Here is a 21,473-nt window from a genome sequence, read left to right as displayed (position 1 = left end):
GACTCAATTTACATAAGGATTATCATTCACAAAGAAAAAAAATTTCTCCTCACAGTACACTACCTCCCCTCACCCCTAACCCACAAAACCCCAAACCCTCAACCAACCAAAAGAACCCACAAACCCAAGCAACTACAGAAAAACTCAGTTAACCAGGCCAGTCAGGAACTGGGGGCTGGGAAAGAGCAAATAGCTCCTAACAGGAACAGGATAAGGAAATATTCTAGGGAAGCATGAACTAGGACAGTAGACTGAAAGTGCATTGCCTTACAGAGCTGTAGAATCATACTTCCTGCATAATTTACTGCAAACACCAGCTTACACTTTATTCATCACTTTGCAGCCAATCCACTACAGAGCTACTGACTCAACCTTATTTTGAGAGACCAGCCTGTTGGTCAAATGAAATTCAACATGAGAAAATACTGAAACTTGTGTGTTACATTCCACCACCAATTATGAATAACTGCATTATATCAAATAAGATAAATTTTCTTTAACTCCAAAATGAGCAAGGCAAGATTCTCACCATCATTTCAGGGAAATTAAATATTTGAGAACTGCTGAATTTCACCAATATATGTAACTCCTTCAGTATTTTTTTATTTTTTCCTGGGCTGATAAAAACTTTTAGGAACAATTATCAAACATATTTAAAGAAATTGTTGACCCTTTTAAGTAGAGAAAAGGCAGACATTATAAGAAATAAGCCTATTATAAGGCTGAAAAAAAAATTTCTAATACCGGAAATTTTGCTCTCACCAGAACAGGACAAAAAGACAAGATGCTTTGTCCAGCTTATTGCAACAGAAACTTATCCCACTAGAAAATCAAATATAGGTTATGAATAGAAGACAGAGGGACAAAACCAACCAAAAATCCCCACTAACAAAAACCCCTCTACATGCAAAATATCACAATTTAGGAAAATTTTTCCCACAATAACAATTAAAAGATCATTTGATTAATTTAGTTTGGGAGGTGCAGCAGATTGTTTTGGGATCATAAGGAATCTCTTTTGTTGGAAGTTTTGGAGAAATCAATGTTTTTTCTAACAATCTCAGGGACACCCTGACAAAAGAAAATTCTCAAGTTCCCTCTCAAGGACCTACTTCTATAACTTAATGACAGGGAGGAGGGGAAAAATCTCTTCCCCCTTCCGTGCCTCTTGAGAAAAAGCAACCAACTTCCAACAGTCCTATGAGAATTACAAAAAAATTATTATGAAACGTGATTTGAATAACCGTGACGCGATTAAAAATATCAAGTCAAGCGTTTATTTTCCAGCAGAGGGCAGTGCACAATCAGCAACCATCCATCGAGAATCAAACCCAAGGTTTCCTTGAGACCGAAAATTACGTGCATTTAATATGAGATAGGCTCTAACAAAATCTTGTATGTCTGAATTTCACAGCTTACATACAAGAGGCAACTGCTGTGGAATGATGTTTGTGAAGCTTCTGTTGCTGCTAAGCAAAGAAACATAAGAGGAAATGTCTCTGTCTCTAGCCTTACTGACATCACTGACGATCTTTGAGTTGGATGAGAAATCCGTAGTGACAGAGATGTGTAAAGTCCAAGCTGGCCACATGGGCATATTGCTTCTCTCCTCAGAAAAGCACATTCCATCTGATAACTGCACCTTCTGGGATACTGTTGTTCTTGCTGCAGTTGCAAAATGTGTGGCAAAGAAGTCCTTAAACCACCCCTCAGATTCAAAGAGAACTTCCTGATCATGTGGTGCCTTAGTGTCAGGCATTCCTCCCAGCTCTGCTACTTAATGCTGTCAGACAACGCAGAAACCCAACAACCTTTCTGCTCACAAGCCCCAGCTCGCATCTCAACAGGCAAGTCTCTGCAGGAGTGTGATACACAGCATGAACTGGAATACACTGGACTTGGCAAGTTTTCCAGTGAGGTGGGGATTTCTCTAATATGTTTCCATGTCTAAAAAAGGCAGCTTGCAAGGAAATTTCGCTGTCATCAGGAAAAATTGTTTCCCAAACTTGTCACACTGACACAGATTTTTTTCTAAATTCTCCTAAACTTACATACACACATATAAACTTTGCTATTGATCACCCTCTTACCATAATATCTTCAGCCAGTAGAATGGTGAGAGTCAAAACACCCACACCTATATACTGGATTGACAACCACAACATTACGAATTTGTGCAATTAACTATACAAACTGCATCAATAAATCTCATAACCTGAAATAAGTTCCCTGAAGTTGAATTAAACCCACAAAATATTGTACTATCTTGCAAAGCTGTAGATAATGATCAACACACTGGAATGTCATCAGAATTTTATTTTCAGCTGCACCAACCAAGTACATGATGAATGACAGTAATTTCTATGACACTTTGCTTTCTAACAAAATCAAAGAAGAGTAAACATAGGGAGAAAAATTAACAGTGTGGGGCTGAGACAAACAAGAATCCTCCAGTAGAACTTCACAAGAAACTCTTTTTCTGCAGCTGTAACTTCCTTAAACAAGAAACAGTTTTTTCAAGTCTGAATCTAAATATAAACTTCCCTCATGACCATGCTGAGCGACAGTCATAAATTTTGAAATCTTTCTACTATTGGAATAAAATACAGCTCCAAAATTTCAGGCCACAGTAATATTTATTAAGTCGCTGCTGATATGCATTTTTATAATTATTAAGCACTATTTCCACAGGAAGTGCTTGAAAGGTTTACCTGAAAGGAGAAAACTTTTTTTTTCCTTTTCACCCTGATATAGATTCAATGATTACAGCACAGATTTCTATAAAAAAATCCTAAAGTATTTATAGTGAATAGGAATGGGACCAAAAGCTATCTTTAGTTCACATGAATTTGATCAAAATGACTCACAAAAAGTTCTCTGACACACTCTAATCTGCCAGCACTTGATTGTTTCTCCCTTGCTGCAGGAATCTATTCTGTGGATGTGCAGACTAAGGGTGTGGGAAGAACCTGCAGAGGCTACCAATGGATCTATTATTTGGTTCATAAAACTTGTAAAAATCTCACAGAATGTACAACGTGCTATTGTGTCCCTCAATCTCTTTCATGACTTGGGTAGCAGCCTGACTCAAAGCAGTCTGGCCTGTTTTCACTTCTACCATAAAAGGTTTTTTTTGAAAGAGCCATTTAACTGTGACCATGGTTTCAGCAGCACTGTGAATACAAAGGAAGAGTTGAAGCCATATGGACACTTCAGTATACTCAGACTTCCAACAAATCAGTACATTTTTTTCTCCCTTAAAACTTGCTTTTGTATAATTAGCTCTTTATATACTGATTGAACTAATGCATCAATATTCAAGCTGTAGTGAACTGCAACTTGTGAGCAATGTAATTTAAATAGTTAGAAACCACATTTCATCTATACAGAACATTCTCTTAAAAAAATTCTATAATCAGTATTTTCTGCCTTATATCTTGAACAGAATAAAACAGCAGAAAACACCAATTTATTTTGAATTTCCTCTATTCAGAATATTTCTGAATACAAGGATTTTTTTATATTACTTTAAGTCATCAGATTTCTTCAAAGAAAGGTTTGTTAAAAAGCACAGTGCTACACTCAGCTTCAAAGTTTACCATCAGTCTATCTGCTTGTAGTTACTACAGCCACAAGAGACACGATGATGTTCTTCTCACTGTGAGCCAGCACACAACTAAAAGCAGCATAATGAACCAGCACACTGCTCTGTGCCCAGGTCTTTTTGTGAAACTGCTTCTTAAACCATCTTGTCTTAAAGGAGAGTAGGTATGACTGTGCAGCCTGATAAAGTGCATCAGTTACGAGAACAGCACCTATTTGAATCCATCAAAATAGCTACCTCCAACCAGCGTGTCAGGGACAACAGGACTGGGGCTGCTCCCTGCGGGACAGCAAGCTGAGCACAGGGTGGGCAATGTGCTCACAACAAGGCACAGTCCCACAGCACCCAGACCCAACCAAGGTGAGCAGGGTGATGAGATCAACAGGTCCTATCACATTCCAGAGAGCCTCAGACAAGAGAGGTAACAGGCCAGGTATAAAGTCTGTCCTGCGCTTCCCACAGAGCACTTGGAAGCAGGACTAGGGGCAGAAACACCCTCTGAAGAACTGAGGCAGGGTCTGAAGGTGCAGCCTGATGCAGCCCTCACCCAGGGGCTGGCCAGGACATCTGAGAACAATTGCTTCCCTCAGGGCCCTGACACAGTACAATTTGCTTGGGCTGTTAACTCCTGGGTAGAACTGCCAGCAGCCAAACTGCCCTAACACAACTTAAATTTGTGCCATGTATTACTTCAAGATAACACAATTCTTTCAAGGCAAATTAATCCAAAGTCTCTCTTCTCTTTACAGCCTGAATAGCAATATGAGAGAAACAAGAATCAGTATCAAGACTTTTTACAATTACAATGTACAATTAGTTCCAGTGTGAGTTTTATGTGTGAGTGATACATCACACATGATTCATAATCAAATTTATATGTGTTTTCAGTCAGTAAATCAACACTTCTCTGTTGAGAGACAATATTAACTATATTTTCCTGCACACTAGAAATATAAACGTACTACTCAGAACTTGCATATCCTGAATCAGCAAAATATGATTCCCAAAAGTGCTCTTGTTTTTTCCCTCTTCTCTTACTATCTCTTTTTCATTTTAAGGTATTTTTTTATCACTTAAGCAACATCTGTCAAAGCCTTCCTGCTAGCTCAAACTACATACCAGTTATATACCAAAGAGACTTGTCCAAATGGCAGTGGTGGTATAAACATGCTGCAGAAATCTATTTTTTCAAACTTGAGAAAGTTAGTGTTTGGCAGTTTATACCTGCCACCATAATGTATTTGAGGATCTGGAAAATTTATCAACATTAATATAAAAAGTTACAGAAGACAATGAACACATACTTGCTCAAACTGAAGCCAACAAAGGGAGTCCAAGATCCTGTTGGTATGAATTCACGCACAACTTTTACAGTTAGAGTTAACTGATAAACGAGATAAAAAAAAGAGGTCTCTTGCCAGTTTATGATTGATTGATTTCTGTGCAAGAACACATTTCTGGAATCAGTTTTATTAGCAATGCAGACTTTTACATACAAAAAATGTTTTGGGGAGTTATATTTAATAGAAAGCAATTTCTTAATATTTTTCGAAGTTGTAGTTTGAGTTGTCTAGAATGCCTGTTTTAACACCACTGAACTAGGATCCAAACTTGCAGTTCACTGAAGGGAGGTATATAGACAGGAAAAACTGGAAAAGAAAGGGGAAGAGAAGGGACTGGTAACCCGTGTATTCTCCCTCACATGGTTTCTTTTCCCCAGGCTTTCCTCCTCAACATCAAAGTTTTAATAACTAAGCTTAGTAACACTGCTACCGACAAGAGTCCAAGACAAGCTTCTACTAGAAAAGTTGAAAAAACCAGAAACCACATTTATAATACAGAACTTGCTGCAACAAGACAAGACACACATATTGATGAATTGGCACATGATACTTCTGCCTTCTACTTAGTCACATTATTAAAACTGTAACAGCATACTCAGTACAGCACAGTGAGAGATACACAGTAAATTAAATACAGCAATTAACATGCCACCACTTTGTTGCCTCTGGCATCCCCTCTTCCACAGTGCTCTTGAGAAAGATTTTGACCTTCTCTACCATATCCCAACTTCAGGCTGCGATTGAGGCCAGGGATCTCACAACACTGAACTACCTGTTCGGAGCAGAAATCCAGCAGCTGCTCTGAGAGTCTCCTGTGGCAGCCACTTTTCCAACCATGTTTTGGACCAGAAGTTATTTTTTACCTGTAATTTTAGTAAGTATATGCTAGAACTGTAAACCTAATTTTGTCATTTTTATTATATTTTCAGATGTGTTTCTTTACTTCCCCAAAAATCTATAAGCAAAAAATACAGCTTCTTTTAATCTGCTAACCAAAGCAAGAATTTAAGCAGTCACCATGTAACTGTAAAGAAGCCCCATATAAAAATGCAACCTACACCCAAAGTACAATGACCACAAGTATTTCACTGAAGCTTTAAGAAACAGTCTGACATATAAGTTTAGTTTATCTGTACTAAAAGATAGACAGTTGCACTATTTACCTACAAATGACTGGAAATGCTCTGTCAGTGCTGGGTATAGACCAAATAAAATATTCTGAGGGTAAGAAACAGTACCTTACCTTAACATATTCCAACGCAGGATCCAGAATATTCTGATCTCTGTAAGAAAACGGTACCAGGAGAGAAGGACAGACAGAAAAAACAAACAAAAAATGGTAAATCCAAATATAATCTCATACTGAAGAGATGCATTCATAGGAGCAATATACTACAAGGTCACACTAAAATTCTTGCTTAAAGTTGTGTGTTTGAGACAGGTAGCCTGTGCTATCATATTTTTAACAAATGTATAAACCACTGATTTCCTCTAGGACAGGTAGTAGAGCCAATAGTACTTAATTTAAGAAAAAAAGTTAATTATACCATTTCAAGCAAATAAAAAAATCTTGACATTTCAACAGGTGGCTGAAATAATTACTTGCCACCTAAAATACTTGAAATAAATTTAAAAGAGAGCTCTCCCAATGGCTTTTAAATTTATTTCTTCACTTTTATGTTTTCCCATTTAAGCTACTGCCTCCGATAGCACTGGGAGGGCACTACTTACAGGAAATAGAAAGTACTACATTCATTTTATATATATACACAGAAGTTCTCAAAATAATAATTTCAGCATCACAACTATTTGAACACCAGATAGTCAAGTCATTGCCCTAATCTAAAAATAAAAATCTCATCATAGGTTTTCTAGACAGACAGATGGCAAAGGGCACAGAAGCCTAACTGAAGAGCCTTGCAGTGTTACAACTGTTTCCATAAAATATATATTTATTTTTATTTCAAAGCATTTTTTACATTTGTTTTTATTTGAGAACTATCAGGTTAACAGAGTTTGTAGTACATTACTGGATGTTTTCTACAGAACCTGGGATGACACACATGGTACTGCCCTCAACTATAAACATGTAACAGCACAACAAAAACCATGCAAACTTTAGAGAGGGAGCTGGCACTTGTTACAGCAATCAAGTTTGCCACATGGACAATAGATCTCTATAAATTTATAAACAGGATCCTTTTTGGTGGAAGCTGTTGCAAAGATGTAACACTAGAAACCTAATAAGCAGCTTCAGAAATGCAGAATTTGGGTTACACTGGAATTAATCAATCCAGAAAACAGTCTCTGGATTCCCTCTGTTGTTTTGAATGTACCTGCATATCACCTGAAACTATGTTATTATTTTATACTCAATTTTTAATCCAGAATATACTCAGCTTTTAATCGAGAATATCAGAACACTGAGCCTTCCCCATAGAATGATGGTGCTCAACTGTTCAGGCTGTATCATGTGTTGCTGTTTCACATTATCTCAGTAATCATCAAGGGCCAAATTACATTCTCAACTGATGTTTAAAAGAATAAAAATCTGGAAAATTCAATGGAAATAGAATTTGGACCATCTGAAACTTTCTCCTATGCAATATACAAAGAAGGGTCAGTTTGATAATTGTATGAGCATAAAGCATGTACAAGCATAGCAGAATACACAGGGGTGAAGCACATAGGAAAAAAGAAAATAAAGCTTCTAAACAGATGTTTTTCTTCTCAACACTTTGCAATTTGACTGGGAAAAAAGAAATCCCATTTTTAATCAGTTCAGCAAAGTCATTAAGCATGCCTGAATTCTTCTCACATTCAAATGATCTGTGGGAAGTTGTTCCAGCACCAAATGCTCCTAAAAAACTCTGCAGTTTAGTTCTTCATTTGCCTGTGGAATCTCTCAGGACAAAGGGTCTATCAGCACTGCATATGCAACACACTGTGAAAGAACAAACCTGCTTACTCTGGCAGCGAGCATGTCTTGTTATGGGCTGCACTTACAACCTGCACTCCTGCAGGCCAGCCTTCCTACAGACTCCAGTTCCCACCTTCGGCTACAAGGCAAACGATCTTTAGGACAGATCAAGCCAAAGCAAAATGAAAGAGATAGAAAAGCTTTAAGACAAAACAGTTTATTTACAGGTACATAAAGCAGGACCTTCAGAAGAGAGCAGAGAAGAAGTGACCTGCATTCCTTTCAGCATCCACATGACAAAAGTGCTTTAAAAATGTTTGGGTTTGAGAAGTGGATGGTGTAACAAGTATCTTCACAAGTACTGTAGTGTTTTATCTGGTAAATTGACCCACAACAAAATATACAACAAAATCCTGCAATTCACCCTGAGTCATATAGAAAGATGTTTATGTTGGAGCTCTATTTGTGTCAGATACCCGTCTCCAAGCTCTCCCCATCTTCCCTTGTTATCTAAGCTTTCATCTTCATGCAAATTTTTTGAAGTTATTTTCAACGAATGCTAACTTTTATTGATGTATAGTAACTAATAGTAAAGATTAACTACTGCATTTTCCGGTCATTTGATTCCACCACAATACTATCACATTACATGCAGAAAACCAGATTAAGCAGTTAGCCCAAATAACTAGAAGGCAACCTAATAAAACTAACTCCTGAATCTCAGCTCTCTGTTAGCAATGGTGATGTTTCTTTAGGCCATGTGCTCCTGGTGAAGAAAATCTGTATTGTCATGAAGTTCAGGAAAATATGGTATGTTTTTTCCTTTCCATTGTCCCTCTCAAAGAATCTTAATAAAAAATGATGAATCCACATTCTCATTTACTATATTAGAAGATGTGTAGAAAAAATATGAATACTTTCAAATGACTAACAGATCAGATGAAAGATAGCAGCAAGTTCTGCCATCTCTCAGAATCAATTTAACTGAAGGCTTGTTTCATTAATACTAAATTCTTATATTTAATCAGATTTTATTAACTTTCAAATAATGCTAATGTTTGTCTTGATAAAAAGCTTGACTTTACAGCTGTATTCATTTGCACCTGTTTACCTACAACATTCATGTATTAGAGTCTGCACCAGTCAACCAGTCCTGTGTAAACTGAGGCACATAGATTGGATTTTATTACGCATTTTGGTTTCCTAATAATCATATACGATCTGCTTCCAGTCCAATAAAAAGCATTTTTAATACAGAATGATGTCCCTGGAACAAAGAAGTTTTCAGAAGACCTCAGACTGAGCTAAGTATGCTCTAGGACACACAGTATTGGCTTCATGTTCTTTCCATATCCATTCTGTCACAGGCAGGAATTTACAAGGGGGATGCAATCTGACTCCCACAGCTGTTTTGGGTATTGCTATTGATGCCACCTCTTGCTATCACCTCACTTTGTGACAAAATCCCTTTCCAGCATGTTTTTACTCATAGGAACAAAAAAGAAGAAAAAAAGCACCTGACTTGTTACATGTAATTAAGCCATTCTCCTGTGTAGTGTAAATCCTCTGGTGCCTCCTCCACATGCACAAGGTCTGTGTGGAAATTGCGTAAGCATAAACACTCCTCCAGTAATATTTGACCACTAAAAGAAATCATCACAACCTTAGCTGTCATGATTCTGAGGCTTTTCCTAGCCAGAAACACATTCTCTCTAGAGACTGACATCTGACAACCCCTTTTTCAATGTTGGCTGATCTTGCAGACATACAACCATTTAATCTCTCCCTAGCAGTCCTTGGAAATTATCTCAATTTCTTCTCAATCCAGTTTCAAGATTTTTATCAAGATTCTTATGTGCTTTTTTTCATGCATGGGTTTCTTGCTGATATGCCCAAGAAAATACACAGAGCTTGCAAACAAGTGTGGAGCTTCAGCAACCCCAGAAAAAGATGAAGGCAAGAAAACAAAAAATGTGAAGGTGCTCTTTTGCTTCCCTCTTCTCCCCACAGCAACATTTGTTGCAAGAATAAAGGGTTTGGTGTCATACTGGTTGGCACTGACTGTCTATGAGCAAGTAGTGACACATTTGACCACTATGAGAAACAACACAGCTTCTCAGAAAATAGGAATTATCATTGTATGAGGACCCCTTTGAAATATAACTAGAGCTGACTGATATGAGAAAAGGGGATGGAATACAGCTGTTATTGGACGATAGTTCTCTACTTCCCAGTACCTCTAAACAATAGTCAAACATGCGGGGAGTGTTAAAAGATTTTTAAAAAAATGCCCTTTTGAAGGCATGTCACTATGAACAGTCACTGGCTAAAATGAAGGGAAAAAAAAAAATCACTATAAGCAACCTGAATCATACTTCTGGTATGACAAACTAAATACTGTCATACTGCCAGTTTCAAATCCTGCATGGATTTGAAGACAATGAGCAACCAAACATGAAAATTGGGTAAAGGAAACTTTAATATCCTGGTAACTAGTCACTCTTCAAAAATATTTGATAAAATTCTTACATACTCACAATCAATGCTGGAATTGAAAAGCCAAATCCTGGCATTCAATCCCAACATCCATTATTCAGTAACTCAGATATCATCTGTTTTTCAGACTCTGAGGTTTGTCCAATAGTTCTCTATAGGACTGCTTCAATAAAAAATCTTTAAGCAGAGATGCTGTAATCTTTAGCTGTTTGATTCTATGAAAACTTCCACCTTTCTAACATTGTACATTACCTCCTCTCATCACTGGTGCTATAAAATTCCTGCAGACCTTTACACACTAAGCCATATGAAGCATCTGCATTTTCCAGGCCCTTGGCATCTTCACGGAACCATCAGCTACAATTATACATAAGCGGTGATAACTTTAACAAAATTTAAGTGCAGACACAACAGTATTATCAAGTTGCTCAAATCCTTGCTATCATTCAACTCCCATATAAACACTCTTTCAGTGGTGGAAACTGCTGAGTGGCCCTGAGTCAGCTGTGTGCTACTTCACACTTTTATAACTGTGCTGTGGGAAAAATATTGGGACACATTGCCAGTATTTGATGTATGAAAATATATTTGTCTGTTCATTTTAAAGTGACTTTTCCTGGGGATGTTTTGAAAAGCATCTCCTTTCTACCCCATTGAAAGAGAAATCATGCGAACTATCTTCTCAATAGTTCCAACACCAATGGTGCCAATGCCAAATCTGAGTAAAGACAATAGAGGCTCAAAGGGAGCCTGAGACCCTCAAAATGTACCAAGCTGTTGCACGGCTGCTGACAGAACTGCTGTAAAACAACCAGATGGGATCTCATACCTTCTTCAGTTTGTGTCTTTGAAATCTCTTCATCTCTGTAGATTTTTTAAATACACACTACTTAAGTATGAAGGTACAAGTTGGAGCATGCTGGACATGGCATGTTTTAGTATATGTAACACAGACTGATTTTATTTGTACTGCGAACTAGAGTAAAAGATCCACTGATTTTACCCCCCAGCAGCTTCTGCTTCACACACGCACTTCTGCTACATTCCAAAGGGCATTCCACCCTCCTGCCTACAGCTGCACAGCACCATGGACATGACTCATTCAAACACCAGTGGAAAGAAGTGCTAACTGCTATGACTAACTGTGTGATGACCTGCAGTGCACACAAGAACAGCAGGGACTCCAGTAATTAAAACTCAAGAAGAGATGCAATGTACTTTTCCTTGAATTAAATAAACTTTCAACTTCTATTTGTTCAGAATGCCCCAGCAGTGATAATGTTTCAGCAATTTACTTTTACCACTTCAACCTGCATGCCTCCAACTTGCTCCAGTTTACCTATTGCAGCAGAAAAACCAACACATTTTTTTCTATCTTTTCCAGAAGAATTTCTTTTTCTGCACCACACACAGTACCAGTCTCTACAACCTGTTCAAAATCTCAGACCAGGCACCTCCATTCTTTTTCCTATTTTCCTTAACATTTAGGCCTACAAAAGCCAAAACTGTCCCTCAAAGCCCTTCTTAAATCTTCTATCCCAAGACCTATTCTATTGAAGTAGTGGTTGGGCAGCAAGACTATTGCTTATCCCAAACAGGCACTGTTACTACATTCCCTGTTTATGTATGTCCTGTTGCCTGTTGACTTGTATCTTCAGTTGGCAACTCTTTACAGTGAGTGTTTTAGTTGCTGCACAGTTATCCTGAATCCAGTGCCACAAAATTCCAAGTGTTCAAAATCAATATAACCTTACAAAATAAATATGTGTATTCAAAAAAAGACATTGACAAATGTTCAGTAGAATCACAATCTCCATTAATTAATCTGAAATGCATCTAATTCTAGGTACAATTTACTCACAAAGTATGTTTCTCACCTGGCTAATAAGTCTTTCAGGAATGTATATTTGGACTGAAGCATAGGAATGGTAATACATGGCTTTGATACTGAAGATGACAGTGGAAGTATTGTCCTCCCTGTCTATTCTCTTAGCCCACCTTAAAAAGCTCGTCACATCAGATGCCTCCCTGCATTGGATATCACAAGTAAGCATTAGGAATACACTCCCCTACCTAACATTTAACTACTATTTAGAGCATGAAAGGGACAGAAAGGAAAACAACTGCTTGCCTGTGAACAGGAGGCAGGATAAGGAAGCAATTTAGCATTGGTACAACTGAATAGAGCACTCCATAACACTTATGAAAGAGACCAGAAAACAGCAGAGCCAGGGAAGGGGATTTGGGTGTGATGGAAGGAGTGATTCAAGAAACTTCCCACTACACATACAGTGCTCTCTGCTCAAAGAAGAAACAGTCAGAAAAAGCAGAACTTTTCAGGAAGTTTTTGAAAAATAACACTGACTAATTTTCCTAGGGGCTTTGAGGGATTTGGGCTCAAGTTTACCTAGCAAGTTGTACATTAACAACAAGGTCATGATCCCACATTTAATTTCAAACAATAATACAACTGTGTTCATCCCATAAGTAACTTCAGTTCCTCTGCTCAGGAGCTGAAGGACTGTGGTTTAATTCATCTCGAATACTGGAGAGATGGTCTCTCTTCTTGAGACATTTTGTCCTGTTTTCCTCATTTCCCTCTCTGAAGATTCCACGTGGGCAGATTTCCAAAATCCCCATAAAAATCAAGAAGTGAAGCACTGGTTCTGCAGGGTCACATCCACCAAGCAAAGAAAGAGGATGTGAACATCAAATGAGAACAAACAGGTGAAGCAAAACTTCACAACAGAAGAATCTGAACCCAACAATGGACAGAGGGGCTAAAAAGAAAAGGTAGACAAGGCAAAACAAAAAACCCCAAGAGTTAAAGGATAAGAGGATTTGATACTGAACATAAGCAGATAACATTGGCTATTCTCTGCTTATCCAACACAGCATTCCTTCTACCACAAACAACTACCAGCTTTAGTGGGTAGCTCTGCTCCACCTCTGAGACAGCAGAGGTGTGCAGGTAGACAAGGGAACAGGATACATCAAGAGAAAGAGCAGGAAAATCTGTGACAAAAAACATGAAGTATTGGCAGCATCTAAGGAATTCTTCCATTTGAAAAACCTGTGCATGGAAGAAGTCAATGAGATATTCCCTAACCCCAGATTCAACACGCTTATGTTACTCTTAATTAAGAAATACAACCACATATGAACAGTTTGGTTCAGGTTTTTTAAAAACGAAACTCATACTAAGAAGTCGTTTCAGGCATTACACCAAAACCATAACTATTTTCACTTTCAAAATTTTGTGCATTTATAAAACTTCCTCCCCACCTAATCCTAAAATTTAAAAGGGAACCATGGTATTGGTCTTCTTCCTGGTAATCTTGCAAATATTTCCATACTTGAAGAACTACACTGCATTTTATAAACCAAAAAAACCCAGTATTACTCACTTTACTCCCCAATGGAAACATATAAAATACTTATTTTACTTGATATATTAAAATCTTGATTAAAAATTATTTTTAATTTTTGAAGTGCACTTAATCATTAATATACACAGTATTAATATAAAAAATAGCACAAATTTAAATTAAAATTATCCAACAAATCATGTTTTCAAAATCACTAGTCAGAAAAAAATAAATGCTGTCTAAATACCTGATCCACCCCATTCTCCAAATCCAAAGAAGAGCAAAATTTGCAGCATCTGGAGAAGCAAAACAGGCTGCAAATTCTTACAAGGATAAAGAAAATCCCTGAATAGTGTTCTCCTCACCAAGTACAGCCTTGCCAACTCTTTTCCTTCATAATTCAACTGTCAATTCAAGGACTTCAGCAGGTCTGTTCTATTGTGGTAATACCACTAAGAGAACAGGAAAAGTTTAGGGAACCCAGAATTCAGTCATTAATAGCTTTATACTTCAAGACTAACACCTTGCCAACTTCCAAATGTTCTGTCCTGCAAGGACAAGGGCAAGCACTGTAGAGAACAGTGAGCTTGCTTAGCTGATGGAGTTACCCTGTAAATGTCAGTGGTATTAGTCAAGGTTAAAACTGAACATGTTTTTATTTTTTCCTGGACAGTTATATGAGACAAGTATGTGAGGATTATCCAGCCAAACATGCAGAGCCTTGAAGATCAGAAATTCAGAAGAGAACATCCTAAACAAGCAGATAAACTAATCTACTCTACTCTCTGCTACAGCAGTACAAAGTCCAGTGCTAGATGAGAGCTCTTCATCTGAAACAGCTGACATAGAAAAACAAGAGGAAAAAAAAAGTCTGCTGACCAGCACTCAAAATAAGAGACTGAAGTCTAACTGAATATGTAGTCACACACACCATACTTCCAGAACTACAGAAAATAAGTGTATTCTTTGCTCCTCTGTGTAGATAATTAGGGCCAGTCTATAAAATACACTTCAGTTTACAGGCTATCAAAAGATCACATTTTGATCTTTTGCAATAAGGTTCAATGAGCCCTTGAAGATATTAAGAGTTACTGGTCTGCCCATTTCCTTAGTGAAAGAATCAAGCAATTAAAAATCTTTTCTTCCACGGCTCCCCACACCTTCCAGATTGAATTTTTCTAATTTGCCTGAAACCATGTCAAAAAACCACTGTATATGGACAGTTCACACTTGAGACCTTGGCAGTGTAAAAAACCAAGCTGCTATGCCTTGTCTACCTACAAAAATGTATTGTTTCATTGTTATCAATGGAAACAGTAGTGTTTTAAGTATAATCACAATCAGTACTTATAGCATAGCCAGGAATTTACTGGGCTTGAGAATAAAAAATTAAAACAGAAGCAAAGAAGAAAAGATTAAAATTATAGTTCTGTAGTTACTACTCTACACTTCAAATTCATACACAGTTAAAACTAAAGCTTCAAAAAAAGAAAATCAAATTCTGACCAGCTGGTAGGTCAGAACCTCTCATGAATAGTGCTAAAACAAAGCACCCAGCATATATTATTTAGAGAAATGCACAAAGTATTTTGATTCCAAGCCAATTTGAACAATACAACCCTACTGTTTATCAGTGACTCGTTTTTTTCAAATGTCTTTATAGAGTAAGAATGGAATTTGAACAAAAAATTGTCTTTGCAAGTCCAAGCAAATGAAACGGCTACTGCAAAGAGAGCTAGTAAACAGAAATGAAACCAGCAGATACTCACAAACATCCTGTATAATGTGAAGCAGCCAGTGTAAATTAATGTCAACTTTGTTTTAAAGCTTTAATTAGCATGAAAACTTAGAGCGATCATTTCTGGCAGATGGTGTGCTTCAACACTTCCTAGGGGTAGGCTCAGCAGAGGGAAGATAGTGAATAAATGCAAATGGGCCACCACACAGTTTCTCCCAGAATATCCAAAGCTCTATTCTGCAGAATCCCATACTACACATACAGGGCAAAGGCAAAATTAACTCATTTTTCTTTCTTTCAAATACTGAATTTATCATACATGTATTTTTAGCAGTTAAGTAACTTTTCCAAAAAGTCTTAAGTGGACACTAAGGCTTTTGAAACACTAAGAGCTTTAAAAAAGGCATATAACTCTACAAACTGCACAAAAAAATAATAAACTTATTTCTAAGAACTTTGTGTCTAGCTTTTTTTTTTTTTTGCTATGCTACACTGTCCATCCTAAAATTGACATTAAATTCTTTCAAAGCACCTTGCCCACCAACAGCATCAACTTTGTGGAAATCTAGATCCTATTTCTGATCTCTTAACAATTTACAATTTCACACTGGAGCTGTTATTAAACTGAATTTCACTTAATTTTGTCAAACACTGTGTTTATTTCAACAGGAACACAGGCTATTTGCAGGCAATAGAGAAATTACCAGTACTGAGAAATTAGTATCTTTTCTCTCCTTCACTGCTTTTTAACCGATTGTGAAGATCACATCTTTATTAGCCTGATTCACTGACAACACAATGTTGAACCCACCATACCACTTGCATTACATCTCTCCCTACAAAACAACTTGGAACCTGTTTGACAGTGAGGTATCAAAGATACATTTCTTTCTCACAGTATTCTGTGATTCTTGCATCTTGCAACACTACTAACTTCAACTCAAACCTCAACTGGACAAAAAAATCCTCAGAATATGCCTCATGCTCCTCTCTCTTTTTCTTTCCCTGGTGTGTGGTTTGGCTTACCAATAAAGCAACAACTGTCAGCACGAGAGGACAAGAGGAGATGGCTTCAAGTTGCACCAAGGGAGCTTTAGAATATTAGGAATACATTTATTAGGATTTTTTTTCCCCACCAAAAGGGTAGTAAAGCATTTCAAGAGAATGTCCAGAGAAGTGGTGGAGTTACCATCCCTGAAAGTGTTCAAAAAATGTTTGGATATGGCACCTGAGGACATAATTTAGTAGTGAATGTGGCAGTGATGAGTTTAGGAGCAGAAAACACTAGACCTGTCAGCTGACAGTTGAAGAAGCAAATGCTCTGCTCTCTCTTGCAATCACACTGCCTCATGAAACAGATTGCACCGTATCAATACTGGAATCTAGTTTTGCTTTGGGACATTTGCGAAAGTCTCTGTTCTATTCCATGTTTTTAACAACATCTCAGAAATTCCTTGCATCTCTACAATGAGATAATATGCAAGTATGTTTATATCAGTACCAAGCCCACAGAGATAATGACTGTATTAACCCAAGACTACCTAAGTACTGCTGACATCCAGCTGAAATGGTATAGATTGTCAAAAAAGACCTTTGAAGCTGTTCGTATCACCACACTTAAACTCACTGTAGTAGTGATAATTCTGAATTGCTTTTAGGTCCTGTTTATATGCGGGACATTTGGCTGCATTAATGAAAAAGCATGAAAACGCCACAAGTCTGCTAAACTGTAATGTCACTCATGAAGGACCATAATCATCCAAGTGCAGTGGAAATTCTGGGTGTACTGATGGCAGCCCCAAGACCCAGGCCAAAAAGGAAAAGCCACTGGTTCTAGCAAAAGATGAGAATTTGAACGATTTTCCTTTAAACAAAGGTATCATAATACAAGGCAGAACTAAATAAATAAAGATAACCCGTGGACCAGGTCAAAGAGAAATTACAATTAAGCTTTATTTACGTTTAATTATCAATGTCAGATAATAAAGAACATTACGCACAAGCAGCTTTAGTTTTACATGCTAAAGTGAGAATTCTCTTTTAAAAGTGAAGTTCTTCACGTTCAAGAGTGAATTCTTTTTTAGCTAATAAAACTACCTTCCAAGGTAGTACCTTCCTCTAACTCTGGCCATTTAATTATTTCCAAGAGATTCTAAAACTCAGGTGTCAGCTTCTTTAAAAAAGAAAACCATTTTTTTCCCCTGGAACTAATTAACTAGCAGAGATGTACATTTGCAAACCAAGAAGAGAACACATTCTTATTGCATTGAAAACTGGCAATATAATTTCTCCACATTACCATAAAAATTTTAGAATCAAAAGAATTCCATTAGGGAATTACATAGTTCATTATGGTTTTCCTATTCTCACCACTTTGGCTTATTTTTTGTTTCACAAGGTAACATGATGTGTATTTATATATTTATAAGAATATTGCTCACTTTGACTTACTGAAATGCTATCATAGTTATGTTTTTTAAGTTAGAATTAATCAAAAAATGACACAACTGAGCCACAGTTCAAAATACTCGTATCCATTTGCACATGAACATTGCAATCCTTAAGACTATTAGCTCTGGCCCACTGGCATCAAACACAGCACTTGGTTTGAATAGTGCATCATGAAAATGTTTCATTAAAATATGTACTCACATGTTCAGTTTTTGTAAACAGCATTGTAGCAATGAAAGACTGATATACTCCTGAAGAAAGAATATTCCTGTAATGTTACACTATTTCACAAATTCCTACACTGAAGTAAAAGGGCTTTTTAAAATAAACACTAATAAAGAAACATTGACTCCCCTATACTATTAGGCCCAGATAATTTCAGTGTGTGTGTTAGCATTAGAATGCATACCTTAGCACATATGGCAAACTGTTTACCACAGGAAAATCAGACTTTCTCAATTTTCTTTTAAAGTAAACTAATGAAAAGTACAGTGTCATTGCAAGGAGATTCAAGAAATGATGTATTTGATGACTGCCAAGTTGGTATTGTCTTCTGCTCTAACACAACTGTGCAGTCAGGTCATGGAGCAGAACATATAATGATTCATTGTAAAAATTAAAGAAACCAATTGTTAGAAGTTGTTACCATAGCATTCAGAGTGTGTTTTAGCAAAGTAATTGAAAGATCAAACAGGAACAGCATTTGGTGCTGTGACTCAATAGACACAAATTCTATTCACAGGCTGCACTAACAACATCCTTTGAATCTCTTTATTAATTCAAAAGCATTATGTTTTCATTCTGACCAGGCAGACCTTCCTGACATTCTCCTCTCAAGCATTCTGTTTTCACACTAACTGGTTGTACGCCAAAGTGTTCTTTATAAGACAAGGTTATATTAATGAGACAAATTATCAGTAGGATTTGGTCTCTCAAGAAAATCATGTTTAGTAACTGCTCTTGAAAATTAAGATATAAAATACAACTTTAGTGTGTATCACCATATTCTTTTTACGGCAACACCCCAGGCTGCTGGCATTCTCTAAAAATATATAAATAAAAGAAGCACATGATGTTTATAAGCCAGTTCATGTAAGCAGGTACATCTCAGAGATCAGTGACAGAGGAGTACTAAACCTACTTAGGTCCCTTCTTCTTTTAAAATGAATGGGGTATAGAGAAGAAAGTCTTTTTGGGTGAGAAGAAAGCTTGATCCCATAAAGCACAAGCAAACCACTCTACACACACAACCTTACCTAACTAGAATTCTTCTTCACTCACAAGACTTGAAAACCAAGAAATTGTAGTGGTGAACACAGAATGGTTGTAGATCCTAACTCAGAACTTATAACGTGGATATATTTTCTCAGCCTTTAACTCCATCAGTCAAGCAACAAAACATTCTCTCATTTCCATGTCTTTAACTGATCTACTGCTGTACACTGAATTTTTCTTGTGTTAGCTGTTCTTTTTTCCCCATTTTACAGAACTCAGTATTGAAACAAAAAAAAGAACATTTACAAAACTGATTACTTTTTGTCAGCAATGAAATATCAATGCTGATAATACGTTCCAAAAAGAAAGGCTAGCTGTAAGAGTATAGGTCTTTCTCAAGAGTTATGCATATGTTAGCCACAAAGTCGGGCAGGAATTACAAATAGGGATAATTTGTCATTAGAGACAATTGGAACACCATTCCCCTTTTCCTCGGCCCCCCAGACATACTGCATTGACTACAAATCAAAACCAAGTTTGAACAGTTATGATGTCTTGTATAAAATTGCTCTGTTGCAACAATGCAAAGGCTCATATCAAAGCAATTCAGTAACTTAAAAAATTTTCCTCCATGGGACTAGTACACACAATATTACACCTTTTAAACAGGCAGAGGCAAGACACAGTCATTAAAAATTATTTAGGTCTTCCACAGTAAACCTATGTAACCTATATATAACCTATAGTTATATAACCTCAGAGTAAACAGCTGTACATATGACTGGGCCTTTAGAGGCCTAGAAGAATATGGAATAATCCCTATGCAACTAACATATGTAAATTAAGGTTTTACAACATACCTGGCATGGAGTTTGCTGCTCTTTCCATTTTCTGGAGGGTACTCTTCTATAACATCCTGTACAAAAGGTGGCTGCTGCCGTGCTCTGGTGTAAGGCAATGTTCCTACGTGGCTAAACATATCACAAGACCTAGAGGGAACTGTCCCCTTCTTCTTCCTGGGGAGAGTGCCATGGATAGAGATGCCTTGAAAAGAGTTTGAGCGATGCTCAATTGGTGAAGGTTTTGTGGTCAAAAGGTCCATGGAAGAAGCTAATGAAAACTGGTGGTTCACTGGGCCGTTTCTGGAAAGACTTGAAAATTTTCCAGCAGCTATCATTTTTGGTTCTGGAAAAACAAAAACAAGATTTCTTTATTTTTATTTTATTATTCTTTAAACAAAAACAAGATTCTGTATATCAATCATCAAAGTCCTTAAAGGAAATTAAGTAGTATGACTAACAAAGATATCTGAAACTGAACTTTTGCTTTGCATTGAGGCAGTCATATCTCAAGACCCAGTCACTCTGCTCCCAATGCACATCAAACACACATGTATATAACTTTATACATGTTGAAAGTCACAACAGAAAACAACCAGTTTGGACAAACATGCAAGAGTGGGCTCTGAACAATTCTCCATTTTTATCCACAAAGTTCCTCTTTTTTGCTTTTTCACATCCTCTGTAGACTCAGACATCAACTTTGAATCACTGACAACAAGCAAAGTTTTAAGAACATTTTGTAAAAAAATTAAGGACAGTACAGCTTGGTTTGGAAGAACTGTTTTTAAACCCAGTAGCTGGCACACTATGAAGAAAAACCTGTTGCTAAGGAGTCTTGCTCAAGTAATAAATCTAGCAGATAACTGGTCACATATTTCTAACAGGCTGTAAACTAAACGGCTCTACCCAAGAGATAAGGGCAGGAACAGATTACTGGAATTCTCTTCTTCAGCATGCCCAGCCTGGTGGCTCAAATCGCTGTTGACACAGAGATTTGCATAGCTGTCAGTCTCTGGTACAATCAATTGCAGTCTGCTGTACAGTACAGGTTTTTCTGTTAGCATGAGCAAAAAGCTTTGCAAGAAAACACTTCACACTCATTAACAAATTATAGTTCTGTTCCTCAAAAAATGCTGCCCTGTGCTCAGTTTATAGAGTTTATAGGGTTGTATTACAGAAGACAGGCAGCCTTACCCTATGCGGATTGTGTTAGCCTGCAAAAGCCACTCTATGGAACATACCACCAGACCTAAAGGGCAAACAGTCTTGTATTATTTAACCTAGGAGTTAGCCAGGTGCTTCCCATAGAAACTGGAACAGCCACAGATGCTGCAGAGATTGATATGAACTCAGAAAGCAGAAGCGCTTTTGGAAATAACAGTTATGGACAGGGGGAATCTGTTCTGACCTCAGTCAGGTTCTAGGCTGAAAAATAAGACGAGCACCCTGAAGGCCCAGCAGCCTGGAAATCAGCTGCTTACAGCTGCACAAAAATT

General features: G+C 37.3%; 1 protein-coding gene across 3 annotated transcripts in view; it reads right to left on the bottom strand.

The window, feature by feature from the left end:
- The window catches only part of BCAR3 (BCAR3 adaptor protein, NSP family member), an 85,687-nt gene that overhangs the window by 28,412 nt on the left and 35,802 nt on the right, over positions 1 to 21,473 (bottom strand). For all 3 annotated transcript variants that reach the window (XM_058842868.1, XM_058842870.1, XM_058842869.1), the window contains 2 exons: positions 19,996 to 20,320; positions 6,191 to 6,230 (listed from right to left, as the gene is read on the bottom strand). In XM_058842868.1, the coding sequence (XP_058698851.1) occupies positions 6,191 to 6,230; positions 19,996 to 20,320 (365 nt within the window). The remainder of the gene's footprint in view (positions 1 to 6,190; positions 6,231 to 19,995; positions 20,321 to 21,473) is intronic.

Source organism: Poecile atricapillus, chromosome 7 (genome assembly GCF_030490865.1).
Source record: "Poecile atricapillus isolate bPoeAtr1 chromosome 7, bPoeAtr1.hap1, whole genome shotgun sequence".
In the NCBI taxonomy this organism is placed as follows: Eukaryota; Metazoa; Chordata; class Aves; order Passeriformes; family Paridae; genus Poecile; species Poecile atricapillus.
Note: the sequence above shows the minus strand (reverse complement) of the source record. Positions and strands in the feature narration are given on the sequence as shown.